Source organism: Trachypithecus francoisi, unplaced genomic scaffold (genome assembly GCF_009764315.1).
Source record: "Trachypithecus francoisi isolate TF-2019V2 unplaced genomic scaffold, Tfra_2.0 Lachesis_group2, whole genome shotgun sequence".
NCBI classification, from domain to species: Eukaryota; Metazoa; Chordata; class Mammalia; order Primates; family Cercopithecidae; genus Trachypithecus; species Trachypithecus francoisi.
The window spans coordinates 98,855,331-98,875,097 of NW_022681465.1; the positions used below are offsets into that span (position 1 = coordinate 98,855,331).

General features: G+C 39.8%; 1 protein-coding gene and 1 long non-coding RNA gene across 11 annotated transcripts in view; one reads left to right on the top strand and one right to left on the bottom strand.

Moving 5' to 3' along the window:
* The window catches only part of MAST4 (microtubule associated serine/threonine kinase family member 4), a 595,073-nt gene that overhangs the window by 393,664 nt on the left and 181,642 nt on the right, over positions 1-19,767 (top strand). Inside the window, exons 1-2 of one of the 8 annotated variants that reach the window (XM_033179743.1) lie at positions 16,500-16,829; positions 16,953-17,064. The exons of 6 other annotated variants lie outside the window; for them this stretch is intronic. In XM_033179743.1, coding sequence (XP_033035634.1) covers positions 16,973-17,064 — 92 coding nt within the window. In that variant the 5' untranslated portion in view covers positions 16,500-16,829; positions 16,953-16,972. Of the gene's footprint in view, positions 1-16,499; positions 17,065-19,767 lie in introns of those variants that run through there. One more of the 8 variants, XM_033179744.1, reaches the window with a different exon arrangement.
* Positions 89-16,306, bottom strand: LOC117065204. 3 transcript variants are annotated; one of them, XR_004429855.1, is made up of 3 exons: positions 3,533-3,706; positions 2,719-2,805; positions 89-1,675 (listed from the first exon to the last, which is right to left on the bottom strand). It is a non-coding gene; the product is annotated as an uncharacterized LOC117065204 (long non-coding RNA). The 3 variants fall into 3 exon arrangements; XR_004429853.1 differs by lacking the exons at positions 2,719-2,805; positions 3,533-3,706 and adding an exon at positions 15,773-16,306; XR_004429854.1 differs by lacking the exon at positions 2,719-2,805.

Sequence of the window (19,767 nt, forward strand, 5' to 3'; positions counted from 1 at the left end):
TGGAACTATGAAACAGTTACAACGTGGTTGCATTTAATTAAAGTTGCTCTTTTTGTGATGCTAAGGTTAATAATTATGACACTGTGCAAATGTTTAATATTGCTTTATTAAAAAAAAAAAAAAAAACTCAGTGGTTTGTTGTTTTGTGCCTAGTTCTCCACTGGCCTAAAGCTGACTTTTCACTTAAGTTTACCATCCTCTGAATTATTTCCATGACAACAGACCCTAAGAATGCAGTCGGCTGGGGGCGTTGTAATTGTATACTTCAGCCACTAGAGGGAAGAGACTCCAGTATTTATTCTGGGGAAAGAAAAGGTGCTTAGTCGCTCTGATTCTGTCACTGACCTTTAACCTGAAGGGGGTTATCCTTAGCATTGGGATTACCCTTCTTCCTCTTTTAGAGAAGAAACTTTGGGAAGGAAAAGGTAAAATTAAGGATATTGGACCAGGGCTTGGTATATGGATATATCTGCCTGAAATTTGGGGTTCATTCCTTTCCTTCAAGACAGCTTCCAATGGGTGAGCCGCTTTGTTAGGGGAAGTGAGTGATTCTTCCAGAACTATTCCAGAACTGTTAGGTATAAAATAACAGTAACATGACTAACATTTCTGGAATATCAGACACTGTTTTAAATACTTTAAAAATACTAACTATCCTAGCAACAGTCCCATGAGGTAAGTACTATTATTCCTATTTTACAGAATAGGAAACTAAGGTACTTGGAGGTTAAGTAACTTATCCAAGATCACAGAACTAGAAACTACTGATATTGTAGTTAAAAACATGGGCAGTGGCTCCAGGATTTATGTTCTGAAGCACTGTACAATACTGCCTTTCCACTTACACCCAGTTTCTCAAGCATGAAGAGACATTCACAGAATTTTGACAAGTTTGAGTCTACAAAGAAGAGAGAGATTTTGGTTGAAAACCGCAAGAAAACTGTAGAATCAAAATTTATACCATAATTTACCTAGGAACACATACATTGTTCCCATTTTAATGTTTCTAGAATCAGGTTGTGGCTTACAGCTTTATTCAGGGAAATAAGACATATTTGTAAACATAATATATCAACTTCAATAATTGTTAAATTTAATGCTCACAAAAACGTTGCATTTGAAAACAATTTCTATTTTAGATCTTTGTACTTCATGAGAATTCCCAAGTGTGTGTGAGGATTACTGAGATATGAAGCAAAAATATAAAATAGTTATATTTTACAGGAAAAAAAGATCATTTGGGGTGTTGGTGTGTTTTAATTTGTTTGACAATATGTCAGATGGGGCTTCCAAAGGTAAGAGTTTCTAGGACCTTGACGTTGTTAAATGGCCTTGGATCCTGCCTCTTCTCTAGGATCCACGGAAGCATTTTCAAACTGCACCTGCCTCTCCTTGTACCTCCTTGCTCGTAATCGGGTTTAGGCTCCTTACTTTCCCTTCAGGAAGCCAGTTATTCTCATCAAGGCTTTAGAAACAGTCCTAGTGTTGAGCACCTGGGAGAGCTGCTTGTCTTCAGAGTGGTTTGACCCAGTCATTGATGAGTTGAAGTTTTCACTGTCTCACTGAGGCATGTGGCAGCTCAGAATTCATTCAAGCAAACTGGGCAGAGTCTGTGGTATTCAGGAATGGAGGCACAGCAGGAATGCAGGTCTGTGGCTTTGATCAAAACCCCTATCTGCAAACAAGCAGAACTCTGTGAATGTGGTGAAGCATAATTTTTTCCCCACTGACATTTTGAAATCAGCTCCCTTACAGAAAGAAATACAGTTTTGGATAAACTTTAGGGAGTTTCCAAAAATTTTCAATAAACAACACAGTCACACTAAGCAAAAATTCTTTACAACCCAAGAAGAATAAAACATTTTTCTAGAATATATAAAATATGGTAGTTTTATTTAGTAAAAATATAAAGGAATTTTAGACTATCTTAAATCTCTGTTTTAAAGGATTTTTATTTCATCCTCATATTCTTTAAATTTTTTAAATTTGTAATCAATGGCAGAATGTTCGGAGACCAGACACATAAATAAATGAGCTGAGAAATGTGCTTTTGTAGCTTTATTCTTGATCTCCACCTTAGGGCATTTCTGTGCTCTCCAGCAAGCCTTCACAGGTTTCATAGGGAGACACAGAGGATTGAGACTTAGAATTTGCCAGCTGTTGACAGATCTATGGAAGAGTCAGTGTGGTAAGAAGTTAATTTCATAAAATAAAATTTATGAATTGTCAATGGATTTCTATTATTCATGCTTGTTTTCTTTTAAAGACCTCTTTAAAAATGTACATGGCAGTAGAAACTATTGATTTTGTTTGGAAATCAGTAATAAACCCCAGAAATATAGTCTAGGTTGGGTATGGTGGCTCACACCCATAATCCCAACACTTTGGGAGACTAAGGCAGGAGGATCACTTGAGCCCAGGAGTTCAAGACCACCCTAGGAAAACATAGGGAGACCTCATCTCTACATAGAACTTTTTAAAATTAATCAGATGTGGTGGCATATGCCTGTGGTCCCAGCTACTAGGGAGGCTGAGGTGGGAAGATTGCTTAAGCCAGGGAGATCGAGGCTGCAGTAAGCTATGATTATGCCACTGAACTCCAGCCTGGGAGACAGAGGCCTTGTCTCCCCATCACAAAAAATCCTATTAGTTTATATTGAAATTTAAAGAGTTATATGAGCATTCTGTATTACTTGTCTCAGTTGTTAATAAACTTACTTGGTCATGTTTCTCTATGAGACTTTTTCTTAAGTTACTCGACTTGTAAGCTTCTAGGTATAAATCTCTTCTAGAGTTTCCTGGAATCTGACAGATTAGAGTACATGTGATTTCTTTGGAGAAACATATTATTTTATTTATTGGACTATTTCTTAGATAAATAGTTATGAATTTAGTTATTCCCTATTGAAATGCTGATTCTTTGGATAAAATATAGGTTCAGAATTATTTGAGTGAAAGCTTCTCAAAAATAGTGACTCTGAAATTTAGGACCTTAAATTGCTACCTCACTCAAAGAAGAAATTGTGTCCTAAACTGCTCTGAAGTATCAGTGGGTTGAGAGAAGGGATGTTACAGAGAGTACAGGCATGAAACAGTCTTCTGCTACTTTGCGACTATAAAAACTGGCTGGCTGGTTTGCCGATTCTGGTCTATTCATTTCTTCACTGTTTCCCACTTGTTCTTTCATTTGCTTCCCTTGGAGAGTAGCAAGTTGAAAAAAATTCAGTAGTTTTGGCATGGCTCATATTTAGGAAATGCCACCAAGAGTTCTTTTTCGTTTCTCCTCGAAAATTGCCCTTGTTTGGATATTTACATGTTATATCATGGGCATAACCCCTGGGTCCCGTGTTGACAGAGGAGTATTAGACTCACCCAGAATATTACCTGTCTTATATCTTTAAAGCACATATGAAATAGCCTTTGTGATTTGAGTGACTGGGCCAGTGTTCTCCATTATGTGCAGCAGGCTTCACTCCCCAATAAAGCCGAAAGTAACAGACAATACCTCAAGTTTTAGGTACTTTACAGATACCTGGCAGCTCTCTGAAGTATATCCAATCCTGTTTCTGGGACAAAATCACTGGATGGATCTTTCTGAGCCATGATTTTTGCAGTAATGTTTCTGAAGCTATAGCACTAGATACAAAGGATAAATATGAAAATGATTATTTTGAAAGGGGAAAGAAAGGACTCTGGCAGTATCTGATGCCACTCTAGATGTTAAATGTGGTTATGTTTATCATTTAGCCCCAGGCAGTTTATAGTTTAGGATTTTTGAATGATTGAAGGATGTGCCTCTATGAGCCCTCACCAGAGACAGCCTGGGCCTTACTGCTTTTTTCTGTGTGTTTTGCATCAAGCAGTGTTATTTCAAGGTAGCTGTGGTTCCTTCAGGGAAGAAGAGTTGGCAGCAAGGCAGAAGGATATAGTCATGGAGCAAGTCACTAAAGATTTGTAAATCACTCTTAAAATATATGATGTGATTTAATATATATTAAAACAATGATAGCAGAAATAAATAATAAATCACATAGGATGAATGGTTTTCAGTTTTCCGTGATGCGTACAAATCTTTTTCTGTATGCATACATGACTTTATGATTGCAATCATAACACAGGTGCACTTTTTTCTGTTGTTTTTTCATGTAACATATTACCATGCTGCTATATAATCTTCATAATGATCATTTTTGGTGTCTGCATAATTAGTAAATAAGTCATCTACTCTTGATAACTATGAGGAAAATAAAAGAGATAGTGTCTAGATCAAGGACTGATGTCCTTTTCAGTGTCTCGCATCTTCACTTCTGGTTTTCTCTAATGAAAATAAATAGGGAGATGGAGTGATGGCTACCACTCCTTGGGGAAGCCTGTCTCTAAATTCTGATGGGCAGCATCACCTACTAAACTCAGAAAACTCAGACTTCCAAAGTCATGGGTGGACTCTCCCCATCACCTTTGTCTTGTATTTTCATCTAAAAGTTTCTAAACTGTAAAGCCAGCTAGATGGTCACATCTTCTACGTTATCAACTAAACATTACTTCTTAGTTATCAATCTCATCTAAAGCCTTAGGTGAGATTGTGCAATACAGGCAAGAACAAGATGTAGGAAAGGGCAGTTGTGAAAGAGGAAGAAGTGTGCTAGGAGACGAGATGAACAGAGGGAGCCAATTGTGAAACATTACTCAGATGAGCTGATCTGAAGTCTGTTCAACTTTGTAACTCCTCCTAAGTGCGACGGAAGGTTTCACTGTGTAAGCTGACATTTCTGAGCCAGGAGCCCCATACTGTGAGGCGGTGGCCAGCAGATTGCAAACCTTGAGCACTGTTGATGTAGCACTCTTGATTCTCATCTGTTCTCTGCTATGGCTGTATGTGTTGATCATGTTTCCAGCAGGATTGAGTTTCTACCTTGGAAAAAGGTCACCCTGCTCAAGTTCCTGTTTTTATTCATCTTTTTAGAGGAGACAAAATAACACTTTACTTCAGCCATACTTATTGGGAAGGAAAGTAAAAACCCAATAGTGGTGCTTGGATCATTTATTAATAAACCTTTTAAATATGCCTGAATATCATGGACTTTTTATTGATCATTTTATTACTCATTACGAAGATTGTCAATAATGGCAGTGCTTTAAAAGAAAAATCATCCAGCCAATTGACAACAGCAAGCTGATTCTGGAAGCATCCCTTAGGGCTTATCTGTAGAAGTTGGAAAAAGAGAAAAATAACTGTTTTTGTTTTTAATTAACCTTAGAAAAAATGTGTGTGCAACCATTCATTCAGCTGAGTGTCTGGTGTGTACTCTGAGACATACACAGATGAATAGAAACTGTCCTTGTACTTGGAGAGCTTTAAGCATAGTAGGGAATTAGACCTGTAAAGACACAATTGTGCTGCAGTGGAATGACTGATATAAAAGAGACACGCATATGAATAAAAGTCATTGGGGAGCCAGGAGAAAAACCACTTATGTCTGCAGGAAAAAGTCAGGACCACTTTGCTGGAGAGGTGACCTTACAGCTCATGCTTGAAAGATGTCCTGGTTTCCAGGCAGAGGAGCTGGAAATTCTAGGAAGAGGGAACAGGATATGCAAAGGCAGTGAGGTGTGGCAGAGCTTACAGTGTCTGAGGAGCTTAAAGTAATTCGGTATTTCTGACAGGTACATAGACAACAGAGGGCATGTGTTAAGGGATGAGGCAGGAGAAATAACAAGGGATTATAGCATAAAATATTCCATTAAAAGAGATTTGATATTTTGGTGGAGTACCTCTCAAACTTTAAGAATCACCTGGACATTTTAGTAGAATGCAGATTTCTGGGCTGTACTTCCAGAATTACAGAATCAATAGATGTGCAAAAGACGCCCCCCCTCCAAAATCTGCATTTCTAACAAGCATTCCAGATGATTCAATGATGGTAAGACAGAAACCATGTGTGGAGAAACATTGCTGTAGAACAATGGGGACCCATTCAACTTTGTTACATGGGAGAGTGATATGACTGCGTGCACCTGTTTGAGCTGAGCAGTTTCGGAAGAATGGTTTCACATTGACAGTGACGAGCACCAAGAGGAAGGAACCGTACTGCATTAATCTACACAAGAGATTGCGGAAGCCATGACCAGAGTCATGGGAAGTGAGGAGAAGACATGAAAATCTATTGTTCCTTTATCATTTTATATGGAGCGAAAACTCATACCCAATTTTCTTTTATTTTCCAATTTTCCAATCTAGTGTATTTTTCAGCCACTTTTAAATGGGATTTGCTTTTCTTTTCAGTTTTCTATTACTGCTGTGTACATGTCATCTGGCCTTGTTTTTCCTTCTCCTTCATATATGGGCATTCTTAATTCTGTATGTACTTCATTTCCTAAAAGCTACTTGTAAAGACAATTCTTGTTTCACATTCTTTCATTCATCACTCACCTGTCACTATATTGGGTGACTTGACTGGCTGTTGTTCTCATTCCTATTAACTGGAGTAACTTCTCTTTGAAAGTTTTTTGATCACCAGGAACTTTAATACAGTTGTCTTCTATAACATGTATGACAGTACATTGAATACAAGAATATTTCTGTGGTTGGCAGCAGAAATGTTGTCTTTACCTTTCAGTACTCTCAGTCTAACTATATAAAGACAGTTAAAGCTGAATTATCTAGTCTCATGGGAAATAACAAGTTTGTGTGTTTTGGAGAAAGGAGGAAGTAATCCCAAATTATAGTTATTTAATTCTTTGAAATGCAGAGCATCATTTTTTATTATATACATGTCTTGATAATGTTAAAAGTAAGTTTGCTTCTCAAGAGTTCATTTTTTTTTTGAACAGTGAAAGAAAGCTTTCATTGTACAACACGACAGAGGGAAGCAGGTCTGGAATTCAAAACTGTTCACATAAATGCACAGCCTCACCAATCTGCAAATAATGACACATATATTCAAACAAAAGCAAAGCCCTGCATGGATTTAAAGCCCAGTCAGCTTTGAAAATACCTGTTTGCCCAGTTGCCATAGATAAGGTAGTAAAGACTTATATCTAGAAAACAGAGATTTTTTTTCATTTTCATATTATAAAATTCCTGGGAGTAGGAAAGACTTATTTTTAAAAGCAATTTTAGTATTTATTTCCAAGACTTATAGATCTTTTATTAATACATATGCATTATTTAGTGTGTGAAAAATATCAATCAAATTTTATGAAAATACTAGAGTAAAAGTGTGTATTGTTTCTTAAGTTTGTAAATTCTTCAAAGTATTCTAAAATTCTCAGAAACTTGAACTTTCAGGTCATGATAATAGGACTGTCAAATGTGTGGCTCCTGGAAATCAGAATTTTTTTTTGTTTTGTTTGTTTGTTTTTGAGATGGAGTCTCTCTCTGTCTCCCAGGCTGGAGTGCAATGGTATGATCTTGACTCACTGCAAACTCCACCTCCGGGTTCAAGTGATTCTCCTGCCGCAGCCTCCCAAGTAGCTGGGAATACAGGCGCGCACCACCATGCCCGGCTAATTTTTGTATTTTTAGCAGAGACAGGGTTTCACCATGTTGGCCAGGATGGTCTCAAACTCCTGACCTCAAGTAATCCAGCTGCCTTGGCCTCCCAAAGTGCTGCGATTACAGGCATGAGACACTGTGCCCAGCCGAAAATTTTTAAAATTTAAAACAACCTAGGCACAGCACAGTGGCTCACATGTGTAATCCCAACACTTTGGGAGGCTGAGACAGGAGAATTGCATGAGCCCTGGAGTTGGAGCTTGCAGTGAGCCATGATTTCACCACTGCACTCCAGCCTGAGAAACACAGCAAGATGCTGTCTCAACACACACACACACACACACACACACACACACACACACACGTACACAGACTTGTAAAAAAAAAAGTATAAAAAAGGAATCAATCATAATTCTGTACTTGTAGATGTTCATTAAAAATACTTTGTTGGCCGGGAGTGGTAGCTCAAGCCTATAATCCCAGCACTTTGGGAGGCAGAGGTGGGTGGATCACCTGAGGTCAGGAGTTTGAGACCAGCCTGGCCAGCATAGTCAAACCCTGTCTCTACTAAAAATACAAAAAATTAGCTGGGCATGGTGGCAGGCACCTGTAACCCCAGCTACTTGGGCGGATCACCTGAGGTTGGGAGTTTGAGACCAGCCTGACCAACATGGAGAAACCCTGTCTCTACTAAAAATACAAAATTAGCTGGGTATGGTGGCACATACCTGTAATCCCAGCTACTCAGGAGGCTGAGGCAGGAGAATCACTTGAACCCAGGAAGTGGAGGTTGCAGTGAGCCGGAGATCATGCCATTGCACTCCAGCTTGGGCAACAAGAGCGAAACCCCACCTCAAAAAAAAAAAAAAAAAAAAAAAATCATTGTTTTAGTTTCCTCTGGTTACTATAACAAATTATAACAAACTAGCTTAAAACTAGCTTATATTTATTTATTCTCTTAGAATTTTAAAGGTCAGAAGTCTGAAATCAATTTCCCTGTGCTGAAATCGAGGTGTCAAGTGGGCTGAGCTCCCACTAGAAGCACTGAGGTGGAATCTGTTTCCCTGCCTTCTCCAGCTCCTAGAGCTGCATTCCTTGCATTTTTTGGCTCTTGGCGCCTTCCTCCATCTACAGGCCCAGCAGCCTACCATCCCGTTTCAGTGCCACATTGCTGCTGTCTTCAAATATCCCTCTGCCTCACTTTCATAGAGACACTTGTGATTATATTAAGGCCCACCTGGATAGCCTAGGATGATCTCCGCAAGATTCTTAATTCCATCTGCAAAACTCTTCATGCTGTGTAAGGTAACATATTCACAGGTTCCAGAGATTAAAACCTGGGTATCTTTGGAATCTATTATTCAGTCTACTGTAATTCTAATTCTTTACTGGTTTTCTAAAATTCTATTTTGTGACTGCTTTAGGACTTATTAACAATTGCCCTTGTCTTGTACCTTTGGCTTTTTCCCCAATATTATGCTATTATAAGCAATTCTGAGATTAATTTCCATATCCACAAATCTTTGTGTGCATACTTGATTGTATCTTTTGTATAAATTTTGCATATGAAATTATAATTCAAATATATGTGTGTATATATTATATGTATGTGTATATATGGACACATACATTTATATATGTGTTTGGACACATATATGTGTGTCTACTACATGTATATATATGTATGTGACCATATATGGGTCTATGTGTGTATATGTTTTCATTTCCAAATTGCTTTCCAGAAAGTTAGTAGAGAGTACTTATCTTTCCCATGCCCTCACCAACATTGAGTATTATCCTTTTTTAATCTTTACCAGTGAAACAGGTAAAATTGATACCTAATTGATGTGTTTTTTTTTTTTTTCTTTTCTTTTTTTTTTTTTTGAGATAGAGTTTTGCTCTGTTGCCCAGGCTGGAGTGCAGTGGCATGATCTTGGCTCACTGCAACCTCCATCTCCTGTGTTCAAGCAATTCTCCTGTCTCAACCTCCCAGCTAGCTGGGATTACAGGCACCTGCCACCATGCTAATTTTTTGTATTTTTAGTAGAGACGGGGTTTCGCCATGTTGGCCAGGCTGGTTTTGAACTCCTGACCTCAGATGCACCACCTGCCTCTGCCTCTGAAAGTGCTGGGATTATAAGTGTGAGCCACCGTGCCCAGCCTGATTGATGTTTTAATTACATTTTATGATAACTAGTAAGAGTTAACTCTTGTCAAGCCTGACATTATATTTATGCCCCTATGAATCAACATTTCTTTTAACCTTTCTGTTGGTGTAGAAGTGATATAACTTAATAGAACTCCTTGACTAAATAACTTCATGTCCTCCCTGACATACTATCTTCTGATGTGTGGAATAATTGGAATTGATCTTAGCAATGGAAGGAAATTCCGATTGTTACAGAAGCATGTGATTTCTACCTCTCTATATGCTCCCTATATGGTACTTTGATGAAAACTCATACTTCTCATTTTAATGGCATAATTTTCCATAACTTTAGATGTATGATCTAGAAAAAATAAGAAAAGAAGAACAGATAAATTAACCTTAATCTTAAATTACTGAAAGGTCTTAGTGTCAGCTACTAAAGGGCTAAATATAACCATGCTGACCCACTTAAACCAAATTGACACTTCTTATAATTGCACTATAATTCATGCTCAAGAGCTGTATAAGGAATGATGCACCTTAGACCCAAGCTTCTGAATCAAGAAGCACCTTGTCCTTGAAGTTAATTCCAGATTGAGCATCTAATGCAATTATTAGTAACTGGGGTTCACTGTTACCATCAAAAAGCATTTAGCACTTCATACACAACTAGTTGTATATTTATGCTTAAACGCAATTCGTTACATATCGTGGTCTCTGCTGAGATATTGAAATTTGAAACAATAGACCTGCCTAATAGGTACAGCTTATATAGATAATGGAATGGACTCATGAACCCATGAAACTGAAATTGAAATAGACAGGAAAAGGTTTTTAAAACATATATAGGGTCAGTCTAAAATATTAGGCAGGTGGCGCTAACTTTGTTATCACACATCTTTCTAACCTGTAGCAAATCCATCCTCACTCTCTTCTTTCCCCTGCCCACCCCTTCACCCCCAATCCTTTCTCTATCTTTTCTTCCCTTTCTCCCTTTATTTAATATTCATCCCAATGGTGGTAGTGATGGTTTAAAAATGAGGGGATAAAGCCCCTGCCCTCAAGGAGCTCTTACTCTAATAGGGACTGATAATATACACAAACTGATTTGGATTTTGATACAGTGGAAGAACCCTGTCATGCAGGAGCTCTCAGGAGCGGAGCCCAGTAGAGGGATATCTAATTCATTAGAGATAGGGGACTCCCATGAAGGCTGCCTAAAGTAACAACAAGGTTGGTCTTAAGATAGGAGTTAGGTTTTCTCTTTGTTGGGCGATGCATTGATCTCCAAGTGTTGCTGTCTACTTCATAATTGGATTGCTGGTTTGGCTGGAGGCCAGTGCTCCATGTGGTTTATTGATAGATCTTCCAGACAGCTGTTTTAGAATGGAGAGATATACTCATCTCTGGATCTCACCCAGTAGTCTCCTTCTTTTGCATGACCCCTTCATCCCTGTAAGGATGCCACGTGTTTTCTGGCAGTGTGTTCAGCTCTTCTCCCATGGGGTGGAACTCTGTTGGGACTAAGCTGTGGAACTTCCCCTACTTGAAAGTCAGAAGGTAGAGTGCTGGAATGTGCTTGCAAGATGTGATTCTGCACCTTCCCCAGTCCTATGGGCTGTGCGCCATATGTGTATTCTACTCTACTTATCAATCATACATATCAAGGAGTCACTCACTGCCTTGGGAGGTAAGTGCTTCATTTCCCATATCAATGTACTGTCTTCTCTTCTATTTTGTTAGCTTATAGGTTATCTGCTAACCTTTTCTGTGTCTGATTTTCCTGGGATCCAGAGAATGCCTGAGAAAGACCTTGCATTCTCTTCCCATTCTGGCCAGTCTTCAGCCTGTACTTTACTTGCTTTGGACTGGATACTTTACACCACCTTTGGAGATTGCGTAGTTCTTTGCTCAACCTATCAGGAAATAGAATTCTTATGTTGTTTCCAGTTTTGTTTTTTTTTTTTTCTTTTCCTTTTTTGCTTCTGGGTTAATGTTTCTTTCATTTTACTCATTCACTTTAAAAACCTGAACCTCTCTTACTTTGTGGTATTATTTTAAAGTATTTTTTGGTATTTTCCAGGATGATACAACCTTGCCTATTATCTATCTTAGTTTTCAGCATTCAGACCTATCCCTACAAGTTAATTTTTGTCTATCTTTTTATCTTCCTCCGTATTTTAGCACTGTACTACAAATTTGTTTAATAATACTAGAAGCGCTTTCTTTCAACCTGTTCCTCATTGATGTAACTTTCTTCCCATTTCTATCCCAGTATTAAGCTTTATTTCTTGGGATGTACAAAATGATTACAAGGATTGCTCATTCAGGACAGCCAGTTTGCTGTTCACAGTTCTAGCCTCAAACTCTCAAGACTACATTTAGAGGGTATCCAAAGTGGACTTGAAGTTGAAGGTGTGGACAGCCCTGGGGAACTAGTCACTTCTAGTGCTCTGAAAATGGGGATGGGAAAAGGTCAAAGTTAGTCTAGGACACAATCCTTAAAATAGGCTAGGATCAGGTAGAGTGCTTATGAAATCTCGACTTAGTGTCTTATTGGGCATGGCGTCATGTCCCGAATGTCCTGCACAAGTAGCTGACAGCTTTGCAGATTTCACACCTCTACATTAGAAAACTGAGTCTTTTCATAGAATCTAAGTTCAAGATAAGACTCTGGGCATATTATCTCTTAACACTGTTCTATGTGTACTGGAGAAAACTCCTTCTTAAAGGGCATATGTTGCTGGGCGTGGTGACTCATGCCTGTAAGCAGTTTGGGAGGCTGAGGCGGAGGCGGGAGACCAGCCTGCCCAACATGGTGAAACCCCGTCTCTAGTAAAAACACAAAAAATTAGCCGGGCGTGGTGGCGGGCGCCTGTAATCCCAGCTACTCAGGAGGCTGAGGCAGGAGAATCGCTTGAACCCGAGAGGCGCAGGTTTCAGTGAGCCAAGATCACACCACTGTACTCCAGCCTGGGCGACAAGAGTGAAACTCCATCTTAAAAAAAAGGGGGGGGGGGGCTTGTGTCAACAGGTGGGCAGTAAACAATTCAAGTCAGTAAAAAGGACCTGGCCTTTTTTGGATGTAGGAGGGGAGGTAATAGTGAAGGATTTGACCCTTTCTTAAATACTTATTTCTTCCTAAGCTTGCATTTTAGTAGGATGACAAACATTTTTCAGTTTCATTTACCTTATAAAACCAAGGGCTGACAATATCATTCTGATTAAATGAATGAAAGTTCTGAATCACAAAGCTTGTCCATTGTTGTATAGGCTTAGTTGTTACACAATAGAAAATCTTGCTGAATATCTGTATATTGACCTAGACCAGCTCTAGTCTTAAGAATTTCCAATAATCTCAGTACCCTCTTTGTTCTGCAGTTGAGTTTTACTGCAGTCGCAACGATTGTTTCTGCCCATATAATTATTTTATAGGAAAATGTCAGTAGTTTTGACAATTTTAATTCTTGTGTTTACCTACTGCTCTACCTTCTGAATCATATGTAACCAAATCAAGTCAAACAGGTTAGAAGACAAGTCATACTTCAGTGTCACATCTACTCTTATCTTCATGAGTGTGGGAATGTACCATCCGCTTTCACTCACTATATTAATTCATTCTGGCGCCTCATGTACTTAACCTGTTTTTATTTTTTTCAGTTTGGATACAACCCAAATCCTCCTAAGCCTTTTAAATGCAAAAAAAAAAAAAAATAATAATTAAAGTATATGTAGTTAAAAATACTCATGTCTTTACCCATCTTTACCCATTCCTTTGAGAATTTCTATAGAGGCTTTCTCAAAATGCAGAGAGTGGAAGTAGTAATGACATCTGATGCCTGGAGATTGGGGTATCTGTCATTTAATCAAGAGAAGAAATAAACATTTTATGTCATTGATTTCTCCGTTTTAGTTGCTATCATCTTTATAAGTTATGCCCCATCTTTATAGGTTATAGGTTATGGGCTTTTCTAGAAAAACTATTGAGAATATGAGAGTTGGGAGGTATTGAAGTCCTCAGGTCTTCAGACCACCTAGAGGTTGTGTTCTACTCACTGTATCTCCTTCAAGTTTTCTCTGCTCCAACAGCTCTCAAAAAACCCACTCTTGTGTCAGCTCTTTTCATCTTTGGATCCAAACCCTCTTTCACATAGTTCCTATAGTTTCACATAGTTGTATTCAACTACTACTTGTTCCCTAAATTTTTTCTTCTTTACTTTCCACACAGAGTTCTTCAACCCAAAACTTGTATAGCACAAGTTCATGTCCACCTTGATTACTCTTCTCCATGCAGCTTATAATATGTAATTATCCCTCTTGATCTTGGATACCTACAAGTGAGCACAAAAAGTTATTCTCTGGGCTTGCCTTTGAGGAGGGGACATGGGACTCAAAAGGAGTTCCCCTTGAGTTGATTGTGACATTTCTTAGAGCCATGTAAAGACCTGAGGAATGTTAGCACTGATATCTTTCTAGCTACATGATATAGATAAAAATAAGAGAAAGTCTTTAGAATTTAACAGCATCTTCATGGGATTCTTAAAAATTCAGTATTCTTTGAGAAAATCAACAGATCTACTAGTACTAATAGTTTCAGTGCATCTTAAGAGAAGTAAGAGGTACTTGGGCTTCTGAAGTATCCATTCAAAAAGGATTTACTAATATTAAATGCCTATATAAACCCAGGAGCTGTCAGGTTCTAAAAATATGAAGATCAGTAAAATGTGGCTTTAGCCTTGAGGAACTCAGACTAATAGGAAAGACAGCAGTAAACAGTCAATTATACACAGTGTGATCAGCAGCCCAGTAGAGACATGTTGAAGACCCTAGAGAGTAGAAAGAAGCACATTGTGGGTGTCCTCTGCTCCAGTCTTATGCCTGTCAGCATAGTATTCTTTCAGCTTCTGTATACTGCCTACATTTATGTGCAGTGAGTGTGCAGACACTGCATGAAAGGGCTTATGTATACCATCTTCTCTTCATTTATATATGTCAGCCTCTTAGAGGTTGGTCCTATTACGGACCCCATATTGCAGTTGGGGAAAATGGGAAGAGATTTAAGGTCATAGTAAGTGTCTATCCAGAATTCAGACCCAAAATTTTGCTCTTAACCAGTGCTCTGTATCACCCCTCTCAGAGAAGCCTTTATCTGGAAAAATGGTTCCCAACCAGGGGTGATTTTACCTCCCAAGGGACATTTGGCAATGTCCTCAGACATTTTTAATTGTTAACACTGGCATCTAGTAGGTCGAGGTCAGCAATGCTGCTAAACACCCTCCAATGCACAAGAAAGCTCCTCAGACAAAGAATTATCCAGCCTATGTCAACAGTGCCGAGGTCTAGAAACTGCTCTGGAGCTCAGGGTCTATCTTTTGTGTCAGCCTTCAAAACATACTTTGCAATACTTAGAAATACTTTTTAAAGGAAGAGCATGGGGCAAAAATGCTGGACCAAGCTCATTAATATCTGTTGAAGTGTATTTTATCATTTAATGTCCCTGAATGTTTGGGATAAAGTCCCAAATGTAAAATTGAGAAAATAATACCTTCTTTGTCTACCTCTGGGTTGCAAGGATCTGTGGAGGCTCTGTAAGAATGTGAGGCGATAATGCATATGAAAGCCTTGTACACGAAACATCATCCAAAACTCTTGGAGCCCTTGGTGTGAAAATATTAATGTGGCCACAAGAATTAGATAAAGAAGATCCCACCGCAGGCTTCTTTTTGTTTACCCCGCCTACCTTGGCAGCTTACGCCCCCTCTACCTTCTCTTTATCCTCCCATCTTTGTAAGCGAGTTTGTTCCTAGTATTTACTGCATGGATTAAGCCATTTTTAGAGGTAATTTTTGCTGAATATATACTTTCTTGATTTAGTATTTCTTCCCATATTACACCAGACTTAAGGCAGCTAATTTAAATTATATTTTTTCTTTATGTACTTTATACAAACATTCATGGATGGGGAAGAGATACTTAAATACCATGCCTTTCTTCCAAATGAGTAACAAGAACATTCAGACCCCTTCATTCCGTCCTTTCAAGGTCTAACGTTCTTGAAGGGGCAATACTTGTAGCATTTGCCACATAAATGCCAGGTTGTGTCTTTCCACATCGGGGCTGATCATTACCTAGATCTGTAGTTGCCAGCCATGAAGAAAAACAGGTGTGCACCGTGGTCATTGATGGAACAGATGTAAACTCATCAATTTAGTATACTGAGGTTTTCGGTGAGTGTGGCTTCCCGTCCGCGTGCTTTTCCTATACAACCAGCGGCGTCCCGGCAGAGGAGTCACTGTGGACTTCCCTAGAGCGTTGTCAACTGCCATCCCTCCCGCGGTGAATCACAGGTCGGCCTCAGGTGCGCGCAGCACACACCCGGAGCAGCCGCGGGTTTATTTATTTATTTATTTCCGGGACGGATCCATTCCGGGCTCGGGGGAGGGGGAGCAGTGGCCGAGGCTGCGGGGCTGTCCCGGCACTGGCTGGGGTCGCACAGTGGCCGCCTGCTCCTTTTCCCGTGAGCCCCTGCTCCCCAGGCGCGGCTGGGGCTGGTGGGGGGAGCGGGGACGCTGGGGATGGGGGACCGGGAGAAGCTGGGGGCGCGGCCACCAGGCTGTCCAAGGACAGGGCCCTGCCGCCGCCTTCTTCCAGCCGGACCCTGGAAGGGTCTACAAAGGTGTCAGGTTCAAGTCCTCCAATAGGCCCATTTTTAAAAAGTGCTTTCAAGTTTCCGTTTTTTTCAGGAGGGGAGGGCAAGAGCAGCTTTTTCTATTCAAATTCTTTTCCTTGTATGTAGATACCAAAAGGAAACTCGGCACTGGGCATGTTCGGATGTGAATGGTTTTGCTGATAAGCAACAGCCTCCGGAACTAAAGCCTCAAAATAGTCGTCTCCCCCGCCCCCCGCAGAAGCGGCGAATGGTATCTGCCAAACAGATGACAAAGTACCTCGGACTGAATCCCACAGACAGCGTTTTGAGCAGAACGCACGGCTCAAGTCTTGTAATTACTGTTTATAGCTGGCCGAGCCTGACTAGGAGAGGGCAGACCCGAGAGGAAATCAGTTTCCCGGACCTTTGAGAGGAGACTGTGTGTTAATTAAAGACTAGGACGGGACGGGTACTTCTCAGACATGCTCCAAGTTGTTCTTGAGATCACAGTTCCCACCACGTTTTCTCTGGAGGGAGTGAGTAGATAATTGGGATTTTTTTGTTTTTTGGTTTTGTCTTTCTTTCTTTCTTTCTTTCTTTTTTTTTCTTCTTTTTCTTTTTCCTCCCCCCATTTTAGTCATATGGCCTTGAACCCACAGTGAATTGAAGAGAGAAAGAAATGGATATGTCTGACCCCAATTTTTGGACTGTGCTCTCAAACTTTACTTTGCCTCATTTGAGGAGTGGGAACAGGCTTCGGCGAACACAAAGGTAAAAACGCGGGGATCTCTGCCTGGAGAGGGAATGCTTTCACTTCCCAGGGGCCCACAGGCGGAGCTGCCTGTGGGTTTTGTGTATTGGGTGACACTTTGAAAAGTTTCTGCCCTGTTAGGGGAGGGGGCACTGTTTCAGGTATTTCATCGTCCTTGTGGTTTCCTGGGTAACCCTGATAAATGTGCTTCTCGTAGTTTTTCTCCTTTTGAAATGTGGATAATAAGACATTTCCATGTGAGAGGTGGGGAGAGAAAAAGGGAAGGAGGAGGAGGTACTTTGTCTAAGTCTATCCTTTGATCTGATCATGTTTATCCATTTCATTCACCCAGTCATTGAGGTTTCTGGTACTTCTGGTTGAGCCCTTCAGGTGTTCCTATTAAATATTTGACCTTTATAAGATGCAGATGTACAATGCAAGGATAGCCCAAGTTAGCTATTTCATACTATCTGTGGAGAGGCAGATCTACATAACTTTGTCATTTTGATTTTTCAATGGTTTGCTGACATTTATTACTAATACAGGACTGGCCTTTTCATTTTGTAACATATATTTGACAGAAAAGATGGGGGAAGAAAAAGAATTTTAAAGTCAAGATGAAGCTCATGCCACAAGTGACAGGCAGTTCCAAGAGTTTGCTGACACTTGTTTTGAGGGACTATGATTTTAAAGGAGGCATTTCTCGCCACATTTGTGTCCAGCACAGAAAAGTAGGATTGTTGTGCTTTTAAAGGGGCACACCCTCTGAGTTGTGTTAATACTGATTCTTTGTTTTCCTTCAAAACTTGCCTTGCATGTACATGTGAACATGCATGAGAGCAACTTTGCAGTCAAATAAACAGGATGCAGGCTATCAGATTGGGAGCTTCACAATCTCTATGCTTCAGTGTTCGAAGAACCCAAGTAAATGGTTTGTTCTTTTTGATTATACCTGTAACTTTTTGTAGTATAAATGTGGATGTGTGATACTTTAGAAAACTTAGTTTTTCCTTTTGAAGTTTTTCATGGTGTTTCTTACATTTCAGAAACATCCCGGAATACTCACATACACTGTTTATATACACAGGTGCACACACAAATCGCATGTGTACCTGTGTGTATGAGAGAGCCATCTGGCAGGTTTCAAAGTCATATTTGCTTTTTGATGCAGTTTGAAGTATTGAAACTACTAAACTATGTTGGATTCTGAAGTTGTGCCTTTTAAATAACGTGACTGTGTTTTTCTCATTCTGCCTTATATGGTCAGAGACTCTCTCTTGTAGTATTGCTCATTTTTGTTCAAGTTGTGTCAACCATGCATCAAACCTCCAAGAAACTGATAGAGTTGAAGGAGATACATGCTACACATGAACTGGGCCATTGCTGATTATGGTGATAATTTGTGTAATTTCTTACCATTTCAACTTGACAGAATCTCTTAAATATTTCTGAGTTGTGTAGTCCTGGCTGCGGTACAGCCTCTACTCTTCCCTGGAACCAGTTCTTAGAGAGAGAAGTCTGTTCTGGCATCGTACGTGTGTGTCTGAACCTTGTAGAGCAGTTGGAGCCTTTCTTCTTCCTACCTACCTGTTGACAGTATTATTGGAGAGAGTCAGATGCAGGAGGATTCTCAGGCTGTTCTGAGCCTGGCTTAAGGGCAGTACCTATCCCACCTGAACACTCCAATTCAGACAGCTCACACTGACAGAGAGCCTAGGTTCTAAGGTAACCTGAATTCTTCCCAGTAAAATGGGAGAGCATTGGGTGGGCTGTTTCCACCCCAAGTCATGAACCCGCATCTTCAGTTCGGCAAAATAGAGATGGAAGTGAATTTTGTTCTCCCCGTTTTAAGAGTAGAGGTTATGATAGCCTGTTTGTTGCTGGAGATATTCAGGTTTTGCAGTTTGGAAATAAACACCCCAAAGATTATCTCTACATCCATTGAGTCATTGTCTGTCTCAAGGGACTATCATTGCTTTATATTTATTATGTAGATTCGGAAGGCCAGGTGTCCTCATCTCCAGGGCAGCATATGTGGCTATCGCATCCTGTTATACAGTGATGAATTTTGGCTCCATGTCCTTCCCTAAGGACATGAAACATGTGCTTACATTGTGACTTCCACTTTTGGGATGCCCCTTAACTGTTCTAAATCCTGTTTCCTTTTCCAAGTTTAACCCCATACCTTACCTGGTTGAGTAGTTTGTCTCCTTTCCAAAGGAACTTTCTGTTCCCAAGTTGTCCTGTTTTGCCATCCTTGATAAGGGTGTCCCCAGTGTCCAGGTGAGGATGGCTTGCTCTCACCATCAATCAGATATGCCTTAACCCTTGAGATATCTCTCATTCCCAAAGTTAGTTCCTTTCCTGCACACTTGCTGACTTGTGTGACAGATTGTTCATTTTGAATATTTTATACCAGCTATTTGTTCGGACTCACATTGTATTCTGGAGGACTTTATCTTAGCTTTTTTAAAATATCAGCTTCTTGCTTCTATCAAAGGGTGAAATTCAGCTTTGAGCCTGTGAATGAGCATCTTAGAACTCATAAGGATAGAATGTTTGTAACACTTAAATGAGAGCTTGAATGGTTTCAGACTCTTACCTTAAACCTTCATTGTAGTAGAAATTGTCATCATGGAGACTTTTGGTTTGCTACATTACAGTTGCCTTATAGTTCAATGTGATGCTGGTTTGTTAGTTAATTTACTCTCGGAGAAAAATAT